Source organism: Phaenicophaeus curvirostris, chromosome 7 (genome assembly GCF_032191515.1).
Source record: "Phaenicophaeus curvirostris isolate KB17595 chromosome 7, BPBGC_Pcur_1.0, whole genome shotgun sequence".
NCBI classification, from domain to species: domain Eukaryota; kingdom Metazoa; phylum Chordata; class Aves; order Cuculiformes; family Cuculidae; genus Phaenicophaeus; species Phaenicophaeus curvirostris.
Genome location: NC_091398.1, coordinates 4,907,297 through 4,922,133, shown reverse-complemented (window position 1 = coordinate 4,922,133; position 14,837 = coordinate 4,907,297). Strand labels below are relative to the sequence as shown.

Sequence of the window (14,837 nt, the reverse complement as noted above, 5' to 3'; positions counted from 1 at the left end):
AGGAGGTTGTAGAGAGGAGGGTGTGTTGGTCTCTTCTCCCAAGTAACAAGCATGAAAGGAAATGGCCTCAAGTTGTGCCAGGGGAGGTTTAGTTTGGATATTAGGGAAAATGCCTTTACTGAAAGAGTGGTGAAGCATTGGAACAGGCTGCCCAGGGAAGCAGTGGAGTCACCATCCCTGGTGGTGTTCAGAATACGTGTAGATGTGGCACTTGGGACATGGTTTAGTAGGCACAGTGATGTTGGGTTGAGGGTTGGACTGGACGATCTTGGTGGTCTTTTCCAATCTTAATGATTCTATGATTGGAGTTTGTATTGGTTTAGATTCCTGGTTATGATTTAATGACATGAATATGTGTCTGCTTTTATCAGAACCTGATGTGTGGTCAGTCCATCTGGTAGTGCTGTATGTAGCGTCTCCACTGTGACATTTCAGTAAGACTTTCAACGGCCAAAGTAGTATATTGTTTCATTAAGAACTGCTTTCTGATTTGATTTTGGAAATTCAGATTTCCTAGGGAAATCTGCTTGATTTACCACATTCACTGTGCTACAGCAGCTTATGTTTTGCGTTTTTCAGTGACTTTCAGTTTTCAAGCTGAGAACAGGTTAATATGCGGTAGTAGTTCTTGTCCATTTAAATACAGTGATGACTTTTTAACTTCACCTGTTGATTGTTACCATTCATCACTGATGTTTATGTTGAACACTGTTTGTGGAAAGGTGAGTCGCTGTGCCCACCTCCCTTCCTCTCTGATCGCACCTGTTGCATTAAAGTATAGAAGTGTAGAATTATCTAGGTTGAAATGGACCTTAAAGCTTATCCAGTTCCTACACACTGAAGGGAGTACAAGCCAGGCAGTACAATCATCACATATCCCGAAGTCCATCTTTTATTTGAGAGGGCTAGGAAATACAATGAGTGTGCTGCCTTTGTCACCTAGGAGCGTGTGTGGGTAACCTTACCCTGTGTCACATTAAAATGTGCTTTGCTGAGGTGTGGAATTTGATCCAAAAGGGTTTTCTCTACCCGCTGGACAAAGCCAGCACTGATACAGTCTCTTTGGTTTGTGTGACGTGCTTTATGAAAGCTGCACTTGGAGCTTTTCCTCCTGAATTGCAAGCACTGAAGCTGCTGATGGAGAAAACACGCGTCGTGGGAGAAGCAGGGGGAAATGAGTAACTTGCAGAAGAAAGCGCATCTAAGAACATTGGCCATTACATTTATCACTGTTTTAAATGGTTGTGTATTGGTAGAAGTGTTTAATCTTTTTTTTTTTTCCTGTGTTCCTCTAATAGGGGATGCTGCTAAAGCGAAGTGGCAAGTCGCTGAATAAAGAGTGGAAGAAGAAATACGTGACACTGTGCGACAACGGTGTGCTGACCTACCATCCTAGTTTACATGTAAGTCCTAGATGTAATAAAGAGTGAGGGAAGTTTCTGATGTTTGGCAGTGTGTGCAGTGGTTGTGGTTTATTCAGAAGGAATTCTAAGCAGCCTTTTGAAAACAACGTAGCTCTTAAAATGTGTGCCATAAAACCATTTCATGCTAAGACATGTGTCCTCATCTCTGCCCAAGCATCCTGCCTGTCCCTCTCAGTGTGTGTAACACAATCCCTACGTACGGTTTTGGAGTTCAGTGTTCTGACCTAGAACCCCATCTGCCCTGGCCGTGCCAGCAGGAGGAAAGGTGGCTTTTGTCAAAAGTTCAGTCCATGCTAGAGCAGTTCAAAAGACAAAACCGATGTGGAGACTCCATATCTTGAAACTTGAGTTCCCAGCTCCTTACATTCTCTGAGTTACTGGCAAGTGGTAAAATTCAAAAAAAGTGGTATTACCCTTACCAAGTTCTTCAGAATCATATCTGGGTTTATATCATCATACCCTATAAGAAAATCAGAGGGTGGCCAGTTGTAACATTTTAGAGCCAGCTGTTTCTAAGCCTGTTGGTGTCGTTTTATGCTCATGGGAAACTTTCATTAAGGAGTGAAAATCAAGATTTCCATCAGCTGCAGTTCTGTAGGTGTGCACTGGGGCTTGTAGACCTGCACGTGGAACTGGCAGGAGACTCCTTCTTGGGGTGGGTGATGTCTGAGAAGCATGGCCGCACTGATGTGGTGCTTGCAACAACTCGCTGTTCCCTGTCTGCTGAATATTAGCACTTTCTCTGGCTTGACACAAGATTTCATAATCTCAGATCCTGCCGTAATAATGCGTTTCTGTAGTTTCTGATGTTACTTCCATGTCTCTTAAAAAATATTTAATAAGATAGGCAACATCTGTGTTCAAGGCATTGCTGCTTTCCAACAGAAATCTCATCCCATGTGTTCCAGAACAAGGTTTTGCCCGGCTTTTCACTGTTCCCTTTTGTGATGCTGGACAAGTCTGTTTCTCCATTCTTTAATCTGGCTGAATTCTGCTGTGAAGTTATCCCAAAATGCCTGAATTGTGTATCAGTGTTGCTCACAGAAGGGAGGAACGGATACTGCATGCCATTGAGGCAGCCCCCATGGAGCTCCCACATGAGTTTCCCTCAGATTCTGTTGGCCGACTCTGGGTCATCAAGCAAGGAGGAGGCGAGCTGACATTGTCTGTGCCCAAGACCCCTCCTCGCTTTGTAGAAGTGCTCTATTGTTCCTGGCAGTAGCTGTGCATGTGTTAGTTTTTCATTGCCTCTTGCAGACAATGGAGTGCTACTCCTCTGTAGGCTTCCCTGGAGCTGCTTACTCTCCCCTAGAGTGAGAATCCATTGAGATTAGAGGTAATTACTTTGAGATTAGAGGTAAATCCATTGGAGATTAGACAGAATCCATTTAAAGAAGAAGTAATTACTAGCCTGTAATTGTTTCCCTCTATCCTCCACCGTGTCCCCCCGCCCCCAAGAAAAAGGTACACGGCTCCATATTTCCATTTGCTCAGACCTCTTTGCGTAGATCGGAGAGGTTCATAACTCGTGACTTTTCCCTTGGATGATGTGGGTAGGTGGTGGGGAGGGACCACACTTAGCTCCTAGCCGAGAAGAAGCTACTGGGGAAAATGTCGTACTCATTCAGGGGCTTCTTGAGACACCTTTGCTGAATCCACTCTAGGAATATCTCGAGTTCTGCTGTGTTAAAATCTTCCCACAGCGTAATTTCTTTTATAAATTATACTGGTTCAATGCCTTATTTTTGTTGCCTTCAGCCTTTGAAGAGTCACTGCGCTACTTCAGCAGTACATTTCCATACTGTCAAGGGACTATTTATTGTCAATTAACTGTTGTTAATATACCCTGCAGAGCATTCGTCATCCATCAGGTGATAGTATGTGAGCAGCAGCATCCCTGCCCTGTGCAAACCACAGTGGGAGGAAGAGGCAGGACCAGATATTTGAAGTCAGCTGCACTCCCACTACTGTTTGTACAAAACTTTGTAGGCGTGCAAGTCAGAATTTCCTCTTGGGCCTTGTCAAGTGAAGGGGTTTTCCCCCAAACAGGACTCTGCTGTTGTGTTCCTGGTTGGTTTTCCTAATTTTTGTTTACCTGTAACTGCTTGGGGCTTTTTTTTGCAGCAAGCTACAGAAACTGATCAATTTTTAATACTGCGCTTGCATTGCTGTTTGGGATAATATCTTACAGTGCTTTGAAAAATAAGGACCGTATTCCTACCAACCTTCCCATTAAAGAGCATTGAAAAGAACTTTTGTTAACCACCTAAAGCCAGTTTTCTAAACCCTTACAAAACCTGGCTCTAATCTGACCCAGTAGTTGGGTTTGGGTTATCTCAATTAGCAGTTGTAGTTCTATGAAGCAAAAGGTGGGCTGGCCTCTAGAGGTGGCAGGAAGAAGGAAATTTAGAAGATGATTCAGTGTTCCCAGACTGTATTTTGAGGCAGAACATAGAATCATAGAATCACCAGGTTGGGAAAGACCCACCGGATCATCGAGTCCAACCATTCCTATCAAACACTAAACCATGTCCCTCAGCACCTCGTCCACCCGTGCCTTAAACACCTCCAGGGAAGGGGACTCAACCCCCTCCCTGGGCAGCCTGTTCCAGTGCCCAATGACCCTTTCTGTGAAAAACTTTTTCCTAATGTTCAGCCTGAACCTCCCCTGGCGGAGCTTGAGGCCATTCCCTCTCGTCCTGTCCCCTGTCACTTGGGAGAAGAGGCCAGCTTCCTCCTCTCCACAAGCTCCTTTTAGGATTTTATTAAAAATAGGATTTTATTGAGCACTTGCCTTTGAAGAAACTGTTATAATATTTAATGGCTGTATTGCAGGAATCTACTGTTGTCCTCCTTGACTAAAGGACGGGCTACATAATGAAAGGTATTGGGATGGGGAGTGAAAATCAAATTAGTGCCTCTCTTACAGAGGAGGAATCCCTGGAAGGATCAGGCCTGTTTGGCCGGGCAGCATGTTGAAATGACTGCTGTATTGTGCCAGCTAAATGAGTAACTACCGATGCCACCAGCCTGACGTTTGACACAATAGCTAAATTCATATTCCTCCTTTTCAAGAAAATGGGGGGAGAGAAAGACGGGAAAAGAAAAATATATGTACATAAGCACCCTACTGTTTCCTGACTTGGTCACGTCAGTTTTCTTCAAGAGCCTCAAACCTTCCCGTCCCTTGGGATGCTGAGGAGCTACGCCGATAGAAAATGGTGGGGATAATGAGAGAGAACTTTGACCCGCAGGCTTCAAAGTTCACCATAGCTCCCTATTCATCTTACGCTTGTGGAGTAGAGCGTTGAGTGGATGACTAAAATCCTGGCCGACAAATTCAGTGTTAGCCTCCCCAAAAGGACCCGGGGGGATTTGCCTAGGCATCTCTTGGCTTTTAATGGCAAGAATGCCAGGCGCGAGGGCTCCCGAAATGTATTCGCCGGGATACCTGCTGGGCGGCATTACGAGCCACTTCTTTATCTACGTCTTATCCTGATGAATAGCTGATGGTGTTTCACCGATGCCTGTCTGCCAGAGGATTGCCATCACACCGCAGTCCGTAGGTGACAAAGCTTTAGCTGCGAATGTCTGTTTTCTGCTTTTGTATCCCCACCATCAACACTGCCCTTCATTTAGGAAAAGAAGGGGAAAAATAGCTGAAAACAGCTATTTTGCGGGAAGAGTGCTTTTTTTCCCCCCTTAAAGCTGTTCTAGGTTTTTTTGAATAGATATTTGCAGCGTTTTTCTTAGAGCTACAGTTGAAAGTTTTGACCGTTATCAGTTCTTAGGATTTTCCTGGGTAATTTGGAACTCGAAAGAGTGCTTGCAAATCAAGTATTCTGTCTCTCCTCATTTTGGTTTTAAGCTGAAAGAGGAGAGAGTTAGATTGTCTTTAGATCTTAGGAAGAAATGTTTTCCCATCAGGGTGGGGAGGCCCTGGCCCAGGTTGCCCAGGGAAGTGGTGGCTGCCCCATCCCTGGAGGTGTTCAAGGCCAGGTTGGATGGGGCTTGGAGCAACTGGATCCAGTGGGGGTTGGAACTGGATGATCTTTAACGTCCCTTCCGACCCAAACCATTCTGTGATTCTGTGAGTTTTATGGGCACGCTACGCTAGCTGGACTCCATGGGGTCTCTGTCCATGGCCAGTCGACAGCAGAGTGGTCTGGTAACGGAGCTGGGCATTGCTCTGGCCAAGGGAGCAGTGCGGTGACAAGTAACCGCCTACAGATATCGCTTCGGTTCAGCCTTATTTTCAGGATTGCATTACCTCAGGCTGTCTAATAGCTCCAATGTGCGTTGTTTGTGTTCCTTTAATAGAAATATTCATGCTCGTATGTATTTCTAAAATACCATCATGTATGCCCTTTATTTTTACCTGGTCTTACTTCAAAGGAATGTAAAGCTGAATATTGCCTGGCACTGAGAGCTGCTGTAGGTGGCCTTTCCTATCAACAACTGCTCCTCAAAGCAGGCTTTGGTAAACACATATTTGAGCTGACAAAAGGATATGCATGTGTTGTTTTTCACATAAGACAGAAGAGCGATCGGAGCAAATCTTACAGAGCAAAAGTGAGGGTATAGGTTAAGTGATTGTGCCCCTGTACTCGGCACGGGTGAGGCCACACCTCAAATCCTGGGTTCAGTTTTGGCCCCTCACTCCAAGAAGGACGTTGAGGGGCTGGAGCGAGTCCAGAGAAAGGAATGGAGCTGGTGAAGGGGCTGGAGCACAGGGGTTATGAGGAGCGGCTGAGGGGCCTGGGGTTGTTTAGCCTGGAGAAAAGGAGGCTGAGGGGGACCTCATTGCTCTCTACAACTACCTGAAAGGAGGTTGTAGCAAGGTGGGTGCTGGTCTCTTCTCCCAAGTGACAGGTGGTAGAACAAAAGGAAATGGCCTCAAGTTGTGCCAGAGAGGTTCAGACTGAACATCAGGAAAAATTTATTCACCAGAAGGGTTCTCTGGCACTGGCAAAGGCTGCCCGGGGATGTGGTTAAGTCACCATTCCTGGAGGTGTTTAAAAGACAGGTGGATGAGATGCTCAGAGATCTGGTTTAGTAGTGGGCAGGTACAGTTGGACTTGATGATCTTGAAGGTCTTTTCCAACCAAACGAATCTATGATTCTATAAGTGGTGTTGAAGATCAATCTGTCTAAAGCATTTGAAAGTTTTTGTTGTAGTTATTGCATCCATTAATACACCTAAAACATTGGTTAAGATAATAAAACTGAACAGTAGGAACAAGTACAAGTTATGTGTATGTAATTGCTTATTACAGCTGATGAGCTGATGTGTGTTTTTCCCATTCACCATTACTGGTGGTTCTCGTTCTGGAAAGCCTTTTCATCAAAGTCACGTTCAGAGCAACATTCTCCTTTCTAATGCTCTTGACTTAAATTTCCCAGTGCTTTCCGTTCTTAATTCTAGCACGTTTGACTGTGAACTTACATTGCTTCTAGGTATAGCTAACGGATAATTGACCTTAATGAAAAAAAATAAGTTTTAATCAGGCTGCTGTAACTTTCTTTTTTGGTAAGGATACCAAATGTAACAATGTACGTAACCTACGATGCTTTAAAAGCAAAAGAGGCTTTTATAAAGTGATAGAGCTGTGGAGATCACTCATACTCATTCCCTTTATCGCTTCCCAGAAAACATCTTTACTATATTAAGGATGTAATGGAGTGAAGATCAGTTTGGGAGAATAAAAACGAATGGGGAAAATAGGAGCTGAAATGTGTTTGCAGTCCTTAAGTGAGACCTATCATTTGGGGTAGCTGTCAAAGCAAATTCTTTTCAACCCCCATGGCTTTGTGGCTTTTCAAACTAGAAATCTTCTTGCCTGACCTGCTCCGCTCGGTGAGAGATCGGGTTATTGTCACCGACGGTCAGCGAACCACCCTGCAAAACGCTCCTCATGTGCCTAATCCCGGCTGATGGGGAAGGAGAGACTGATTATTCTCAGTAACTCCTTACCATCACTCCCAGGACTTGTTACAGACACTCACAGGTCACCGAACGCACAAACAAGGAGAACAGGAAGCATTTTTAGTTCCGAGTCCGGCCGGTTCGGAGGGCACAACAGGATTTATCACATCATTAGCGTAGGGCATGGTAGCGAACACAATGCTGCCGTTGCAGAGCTGTGTGAACCCGCAGTGTGTGCGAAGGAGCAGCAAACATGCTTTTCAGTGTCACATCTCCTCTCTCTTCAAAAATTTTTGGTATCGGAATGAGTCGCAGTATAAATGGTAAAAGCCAAGCTATTAATTAATCATGGGGTTTTATAAAACCAGAGCTTCCTGTCCAGCAGAGCTAACTGCTGCAGGTGTAAATACTTCATAAATTACTCAGGATGGTAAAACTCTTAATTTGTCTTTTACAGCAGTTCTTGTTACAAAGTCTGAATCAGAAGTGAAGTGGAAGGTGTCCCTGCCCATGGCAGGGGGTTGAACTGGATGGTCTCGAAGGTCCCTTCCAACCCAGACCATTCCAGGATTCTAAGTGCAGATGGAAGAATTTTCTTAAAATTTTATGAAAACGAGCGATCCATTTAAAAAAAACACAAAATTTTATAGAGCTGCTTTTGTGTTGAGAGTGTCGCCCTGAGTGCCTCTCCTGCCCCTGCAACGCTGATCAAACTGATTAACACAATGATATGGATATAGCCAATGCTTTTTATTACTGACATTTAATGTTCTTGATCCGTAATGTGAATAAAACAGATTTGAGATGACCTTCTTTTTGTCAAGACAGAGTGCTTTAGGGTGATCAGTGTTTTCCAGAATGCATTTTCACTGTGATGTTTTCTTCAGAAAACAACATTTCATTGCTTTTCTTAACTGTATATTATGAAGCCGAATGATACTATGCCTGTATTTATATGCGAGAAGGGAGGATGGCTAATTTCACGGGAGCGTTTGATGAATATATTCCACTGTGGCTCATAACCTGACGGTAGGTTTGTTGCTGGGGTCCTTCCCAGGAAACGGGGTGGGAGGGAGAGGAGTTGGAGACTTTTGTTTCTTCTTAGGTGTGCCTGTGGCCCCGAATGGAAACCAATCAAGGAGCGATTTATGTTCATTAAGTGCTTGTCAAAACTGAAAAATTTTCTAATCAACAGCAATCTCGCTGCGGCCCCTCAATGGCTGGGAGTGTCGCCTCCGCAGTATCGGCTATTTGCCTGTTACAACTCTAGGCTAGAAATCCGCTGATGATTACATTAGGCTAAGCTGCGAAGTAAATGAACCATGTCTTATTTAGGTGCAACTAGCTTCAGTGTAGTCCTGCCCCGCAGGGCACTTTATAGCGTTTTATGGCTTTAAAATTAGTGTAGCTTCCCATTTGCTGCAGGGTGCTGCATGTTATGCCTTTGAACTCAATAAGCAAAGGGAAGGGGGCCTTTTGTTTTTTTTTTTTACCTCCCCCCCTTTTCTTCTTTTTTGCAGTTTAGCAATTTTGTTTTGCATCTTTTCCAGACGGCGTTCTGCAATAAAATTGTCTGACTGCCACGTCGAGGCACAAAAGTCGAGGCTCCATCCATTTACCGGCCTGCCGGGGCTTTGGGGGCTTTGGTCTGGTTTGGGGGGAAGGGGATCGGGTTTTGTTTTTCAGAAGCAGTTGTTGCTGAGGGTGAACAATAGGTTTTTAGGTCCAACAGGGCAGATCACGAAACTGGAATTGTGTTGCAAAAAATATGCCACCCACAGTCTTTAAAATGTCATCCAGAGGTGCAACCACAAACTTTGTTTTCCATAATAATTTTTATTTCTCCTCAGATCAGGAAACAGTGTCTCAGCTTCAGGAAGCTCAGCCTTAAGAGTGTTTTGTCCAGTTGAATGGTGGGGGAAAACTGACAGAAAATGAAGGTTCTGGTTTTTTCTTGGTCTTCTTTGCTCAGGAGCTCAGTGTAAACCAAGAACAGATCTGGGAAGGATTCTGGGCCTGGACCAGTTCCTATTTTGGGGAAAACAGGCTGCTTCTGAGAGACTGTAATAGCTCAAGATGAGAACAAGCGTGTCATTCTTCCTCGTGTACCATTATAGGGGTGGAAAGGCACTGCTGTCAGAGAGAGTCTCGCTAGTTTGGAATGATGTGTGTTGAAAAAGAGCGGCAGTAGGACATGTACATGGTGGAAGAAACGTGTGGGGAGGCTCTTCAGGAGGAAGCAGATATTTTTTTTTAATGTTAATGTTATGGCACATGGCAATCCTGGGATGAGTGGGTTTGATGTGATTTTTGAGTTCACCTAGTGCCGTGATGTAAAACATACAGCTCCAAAAACAGGAGTTTATCCACAGTCCATCTGAGCCCAGCCACAGGAGCTCCTGGGTGTTTTCTTCTATAGTTTGAGTGAGTTTTTTTGGCCAAGAAGACTAGATGCTCACATTAGCCATTTCACTGCAATCCCAGCACAGAAGTACAGTCCGAAGCAAGTTCAATCAGAAAGTGTCCAGCTCAGCCTTCTCTGCTGGAGCAGAACTGAACTTGCCTGTGTGGGCAGGCTGCCAGAACCTGCCCGCTTGGGCACTTCGGTGCAGTTGAAACCTGTCTGAGCACAATGGCTCAGCTCTCATTCTTCAAAGGCTTGTTTTCCATTACTTTGGAAAATACTTTACAATTGTGTAAATCAAGAGGATCATGGAATGGATTGGGCTGGAAGGGACCTTAAAGATAATCCAGTTCCAGCTTTCCAGTGAATCACTGAATCACAGAATCACTAGGTTGGAAAAGACCCTACAGGATCATCGAGTCCAACCATTCCCATCAATCACTAAACCATGCCCCTCAGCACCTCATCCACCCCCAGTACTCCTACTGCATGCAGGCAGCTATCCAAAAACACATGGGGGATTTAGCTCTCAAGGTCCTAAATATTTTATTCAGTAAGTCAGTATTCACAGATATTTTCTTGCTTAATAACTGGTAATAAAATAGCTATGGTTTTGAAATACAGCCTAGGTAGTAGAAAGGCTTTTGTGTGTGTGACAAGGATGACTGTCACTTGTATTACAGACAATTAAAAATCCTTAAGCTCGTAATGGTTTTGCTACCCACAGTGTTACATACCTCACGTGAGCATGTCTCTAACTTCAGGACGATCCTAGGGAGGTGCCACGTTGCCCCGTGCTCAGTGGCCCTTTAGTGAAGTAGTTGGGATGAATGTGGTAGACTTGGATGCTACGAGTTTGAGTCCAAGCTTCATGGGAGCAGCAGCCAGCACATTCTTCCACCTTTCCCTCAGTCTGGTCCATATGTGCCGCCTCCCCCAAAATAGGGCTGAGCAGGCAGCAGCAACACGAAGTGCGTCTGTGGAAGAAGAGGTGTTTGGCTGTTGTCTTCAGTCTTCTAAACCGGGAGAGAAAGTAAGCAGGTAGCTGGAAGCATTGCGTAGCTGCGTTTGGGCTGCCCAGGGAGGTGGTTGAGTCACCATCCCTAGAGGTGTTTAAAAGACGAGTAGATGAAGTGCTTAGGTGTATGATTTAGTAGTGGGCCAGTATGGTTGGGTTTGATGATCTCAAAGGCTTTTTCCAACATAGTGTTCTATGATTCTGGCCCTTCTTGGTGTGTCTTGGTCCTTTTGTCTTCTTGCTAAGATTTCTTGCCCAAGAAGGCTAGATTGCCGTATTAGCCATTTCCCTGCAGTCCCAGGACAGAAGTTCTTTGAGAATAATCAGAAGCTATTGTGAGGGGCAGCAAGCTTAACAACCACTGGCATCTGAAAACAAAACCCCCAAAACAACAGTGCTTCTTCTTGGTGGGTCTGTTTAGAAAACACGATCATGCCCGTTTGCTCAATTTGCATGTCTGAAAGGCTTCTATTCAGTTAATTGGTTAAATTAATTTCTGCTGTTGTAAACAGCTGTATTAAGAGCAGAACTGAAGTAATTCTGCTTTACATTATTCTGTGTCATGGCACATCGTTTCTTTCTTACTCAAGGCAATTCATTTTGTGGTGCTGTCAAATAATATTTTGTGTCATCTTCAGTCAATGTAGCTTTTACGATTCTCGCTGATATTTTAACAGTTTATTTAGTCCTCTAGATAATGGTCAATGGCCTTGAGTAGTCAAATTAACACCTCAGCAGCACTATATTTGAGCAAACCGCTAACGGTAACCTCAGGATGAAAAGCGATGAGAATCAATATAGCGAGCGTATTTTTAGGGATTATTGATTGATTGATGCGTTCTGGGCTTAACTTGAAGAGGCAGCGTTGCCCCACAGCTGACTAAGATTAAGTTGCCAGTTACTGCTAACTGCAGGCCATTACCTGCGTAGTATTTCACGAGCTCAGAGATTAGATGGAGACCTTTTATAGTCCTTAGCTGAAGAAACCGTGGCGTTCGCAGGGTCTGTAATGCCTTCTCCGGCTCTTCTCCGGCTCATACCAGCCGTTGCCGTGAGAACTGGAGACGACGTTGATTTGATTCAGCGCTGCCCGTTATTCCTGTAGGGATCGATTTGGGACAACTGAGGCACTAATGGCTTGAATCCCCCCTGCCTCCGAAAGCAGCTACGCAGAAGGTGGGAGCCGTGTTAAGCTGTGCTGCTGTCAGCAAGCTGAGAGCTGTGGGTCTCCCCGCCACAACTCTCAATTGCTAGCAGGTTTCTCTCATTGCACCTCATTTGCATCTGGGACATCAATTAGCATGTTTGTTGAGGCTAATTGAATGAAACTCAATCATAGCTCTTAATTGCTTGACTATGTGAAAAGAAATCACATTAATGCAGCTAATTAAGTGTATGGCAATAGATGCAACATAATTAGGAGCAAAATGTAAAAAACAAGCGATGGCGAAGGTGCAGCGCGGGGGATCGGGCGCTGGCTTCTCCCGGTTGGGGAGGGTTCCCTTCCCTCTGCCGCTTGCTTTTTTTTTTTCCTCCCCCTGCACTGCTGAATGATGAACATGGACAAGTTGAGAAGAAAAATGCAAATGGATTTGCAATTACTACTTTTTCAAGCTGTTATGGGGCAGAAGATGGCACTTCTGGGGTGGCCCACTGTTGAGTGGGCTCTAGGGACTTGTTAAGTGCTGTTTAAAAGTACTTGGCTTTGAATTACCCTCATGCCTTGTTAAAGGGTTTTTTCCCCTTTTTTCTTGGATCAGCATTTTCTACAACTAACATCTAGGGGAGTTATATCTGTAACATTTGCATATCAAAATCAGGCTTGCTGTCTTCTCTTTAACACAGCATATTCCAGATGACAGCAAGACCCTCATCTGTTCTAATCTGATCAAACCCTCCATTGCGCTTCTGAAGGCGCGACATTAGTTTGTAGTTCTCACTTTTATTCCCCAAGTGCAGATCTGAAGGAGCGCGCGTGGGGGTGGATGCTCCGCCGACTGGAAACTTGGTGCTTGCCTCTCCTCCTCGGGGAAATGCAGAGATTATCGCTATGCATCTTGCACCCAATGAAAGAGGCTTTATTATTTACATTTGATATATCCCTATAAATATTTAAGCTGACGTTAATACCTATGCGGCATCTGTTGTGTTTGGGTGCTTTTGTATAATAACCGTGTGACTGCTGTGCATTTGTTTCCTCTTTGCCAACATTCACTTACTCCTGCGAGTGGTTTGTAGCTCACCTAAGCCTGGTTTACTCTCAATTAAAAGGGCTTTAATAATGCCCTGTCACATCTCACAAGTTGGCAGGGTGGCTGGGATATCGTACATGAAGAATTTGGAATAAAAACCTCATCCTCAAATTTAAATGGGCTACACTGGTTGTTGTACGTTAAATAAAATGTGCCTATTAAAAGGGTGTACATGCTGAGGTTTAGTCGCTATCTGATTAAGCCTCATTTTAGAGCCCATAAGCAATAAATGCTCAATTATGTTCTGCTTATTGTATTTTAATTTGTGAAGAACTGACACTGAACAAGAAAGTTAACACCAACTTGGTAATTTATGGATGAAAACGTTATATTCCTTTCCATCTAAAACCTCGCGAATGAATTTTGGTACTGGATTGCCTTTGTTTCTTTTGGCAGCAGTGCTCTGTGTCCTCACTCCTCAAACTGTTCAGACATCCCACCCCTTTCTTACTGATAAGAGTTCTCACACAGCTGGGGTTAAAAAAAAGCTGGTGTGATAGCTCTGTTTGGGGTTTTATAGAATTGTTAGTGTTTGATAGGAATGGTTGGACTTGATGATCCAGTGGGTCTTTTCCAACCTGGTGATTCTATGATTCTATGAAAGGACCTTCAAGATCATCAAGTCACACCGTGCCTGTCCACTACTAAACCAAATCCCTGAGCACATCATCTACCTGTCTTTTGACACCACTACAGTCCTGGGCAACTGTTCCAGTGCTCAAGAACCCTTTTGGTGACCAATTTTTTCCTAATATCCAGTCTAAACCTCCCCTGATGCAACATGAGACCATTTCCTCTCATCACTTCCTACCTGGGAGAGGAGACCAGCACCCACCTTTCTACAACCTCCTTTCAGGGAGTTGTAGGCAGTGATAAGGTCTCCCCTCAGCATCCTCTTCTCCAGACTGAACAACCCCATTTCCCAAACTTTTCACAGATTAATGTTCTCTGTGATGAAAATAATGCAGGTCTGGTAGTGTATTTTTGATGTGTTTTGGGTAGAATATATAGTTTCTGTTGCAAAATGTGTCAGAGTTGGAAGGATTGTGGCGGTGGTGCTGCAAACATCCGGTGTGCTTTTAGTCCATTTGAGTGTTTACACGTAAAATTAATGCTCTGGTGATGTGCAGGTCTCGTATACTGCAGGTTTGGAACCAGCCTAGTTAAATCTTGGTAGCTATTCACAGAACACCTTGTCATCTGGCTGAATCTTGGCCTGGACACTTGGACAATGGGGAGTTATGTCTTTGCTGGCAAGACTTTGCACGTTCAGATGCCCACAGCATCACCCAGGCCTCTCTAAATTGATCAAGTTCTGTCTGAAAGGAATTAGATTTTTTGCCCCAGGTAGTCTGCATGGAAGGCTGCTCAAGCATACCAGTCCCTTGGCTTAACTCAAAAGCTTAATCCCAGATCTTTTCCCACTCTTTAGTTCAAATTGCTGGTTTCCTCTCGGGGTACACATACTCAGATGTACTTTGGTATAATGCTCTTAATCCTTTTCAGTCTTTTGCTGTCCTGTGCTACCCACCTTGCATATCTTCTCATAAAATCCAATCTCTTTGTGCCTTTTAGTGTCCTCATAGTTGTTCCAGTTTCAATTATTTTTTAATGGAATGCAAGTAGCTACAACCACGTGTACCCAGAGGTGAAAACCCTGGTGTCTTGTGTGCTGGCTTTAACATTCTCCATCTCTCCTGGAAATATCTCTTCTGATATATCCCTGGAATGCAGCCTCAGGGGTTGTCACATCATAATGAGTTGTCAATTGCCCTATGATAAAGACGCCCATCTCTATTTGCTTTTCTGTTTT

General features: G+C 44.3%; 1 protein-coding gene across 6 annotated transcripts in view; it reads left to right on the top strand.

Moving 5' to 3' along the window:
• Positions 1-14,837, top strand: part of AGAP1 (ArfGAP with GTPase domain, ankyrin repeat and PH domain 1) — a 398,119-nt gene that overhangs the window by 243,462 nt on the left and 139,820 nt on the right. For all 6 annotated transcript variants that reach the window (XM_069860665.1, XM_069860667.1, XM_069860666.1 and 3 more), the window contains one exon: positions 1,299-1,403. In XM_069860665.1, the coding sequence (XP_069716766.1) occupies positions 1,299-1,403 (105 nt within the window). The remainder of the gene's footprint in view (positions 1-1,298; positions 1,404-14,837) is intronic.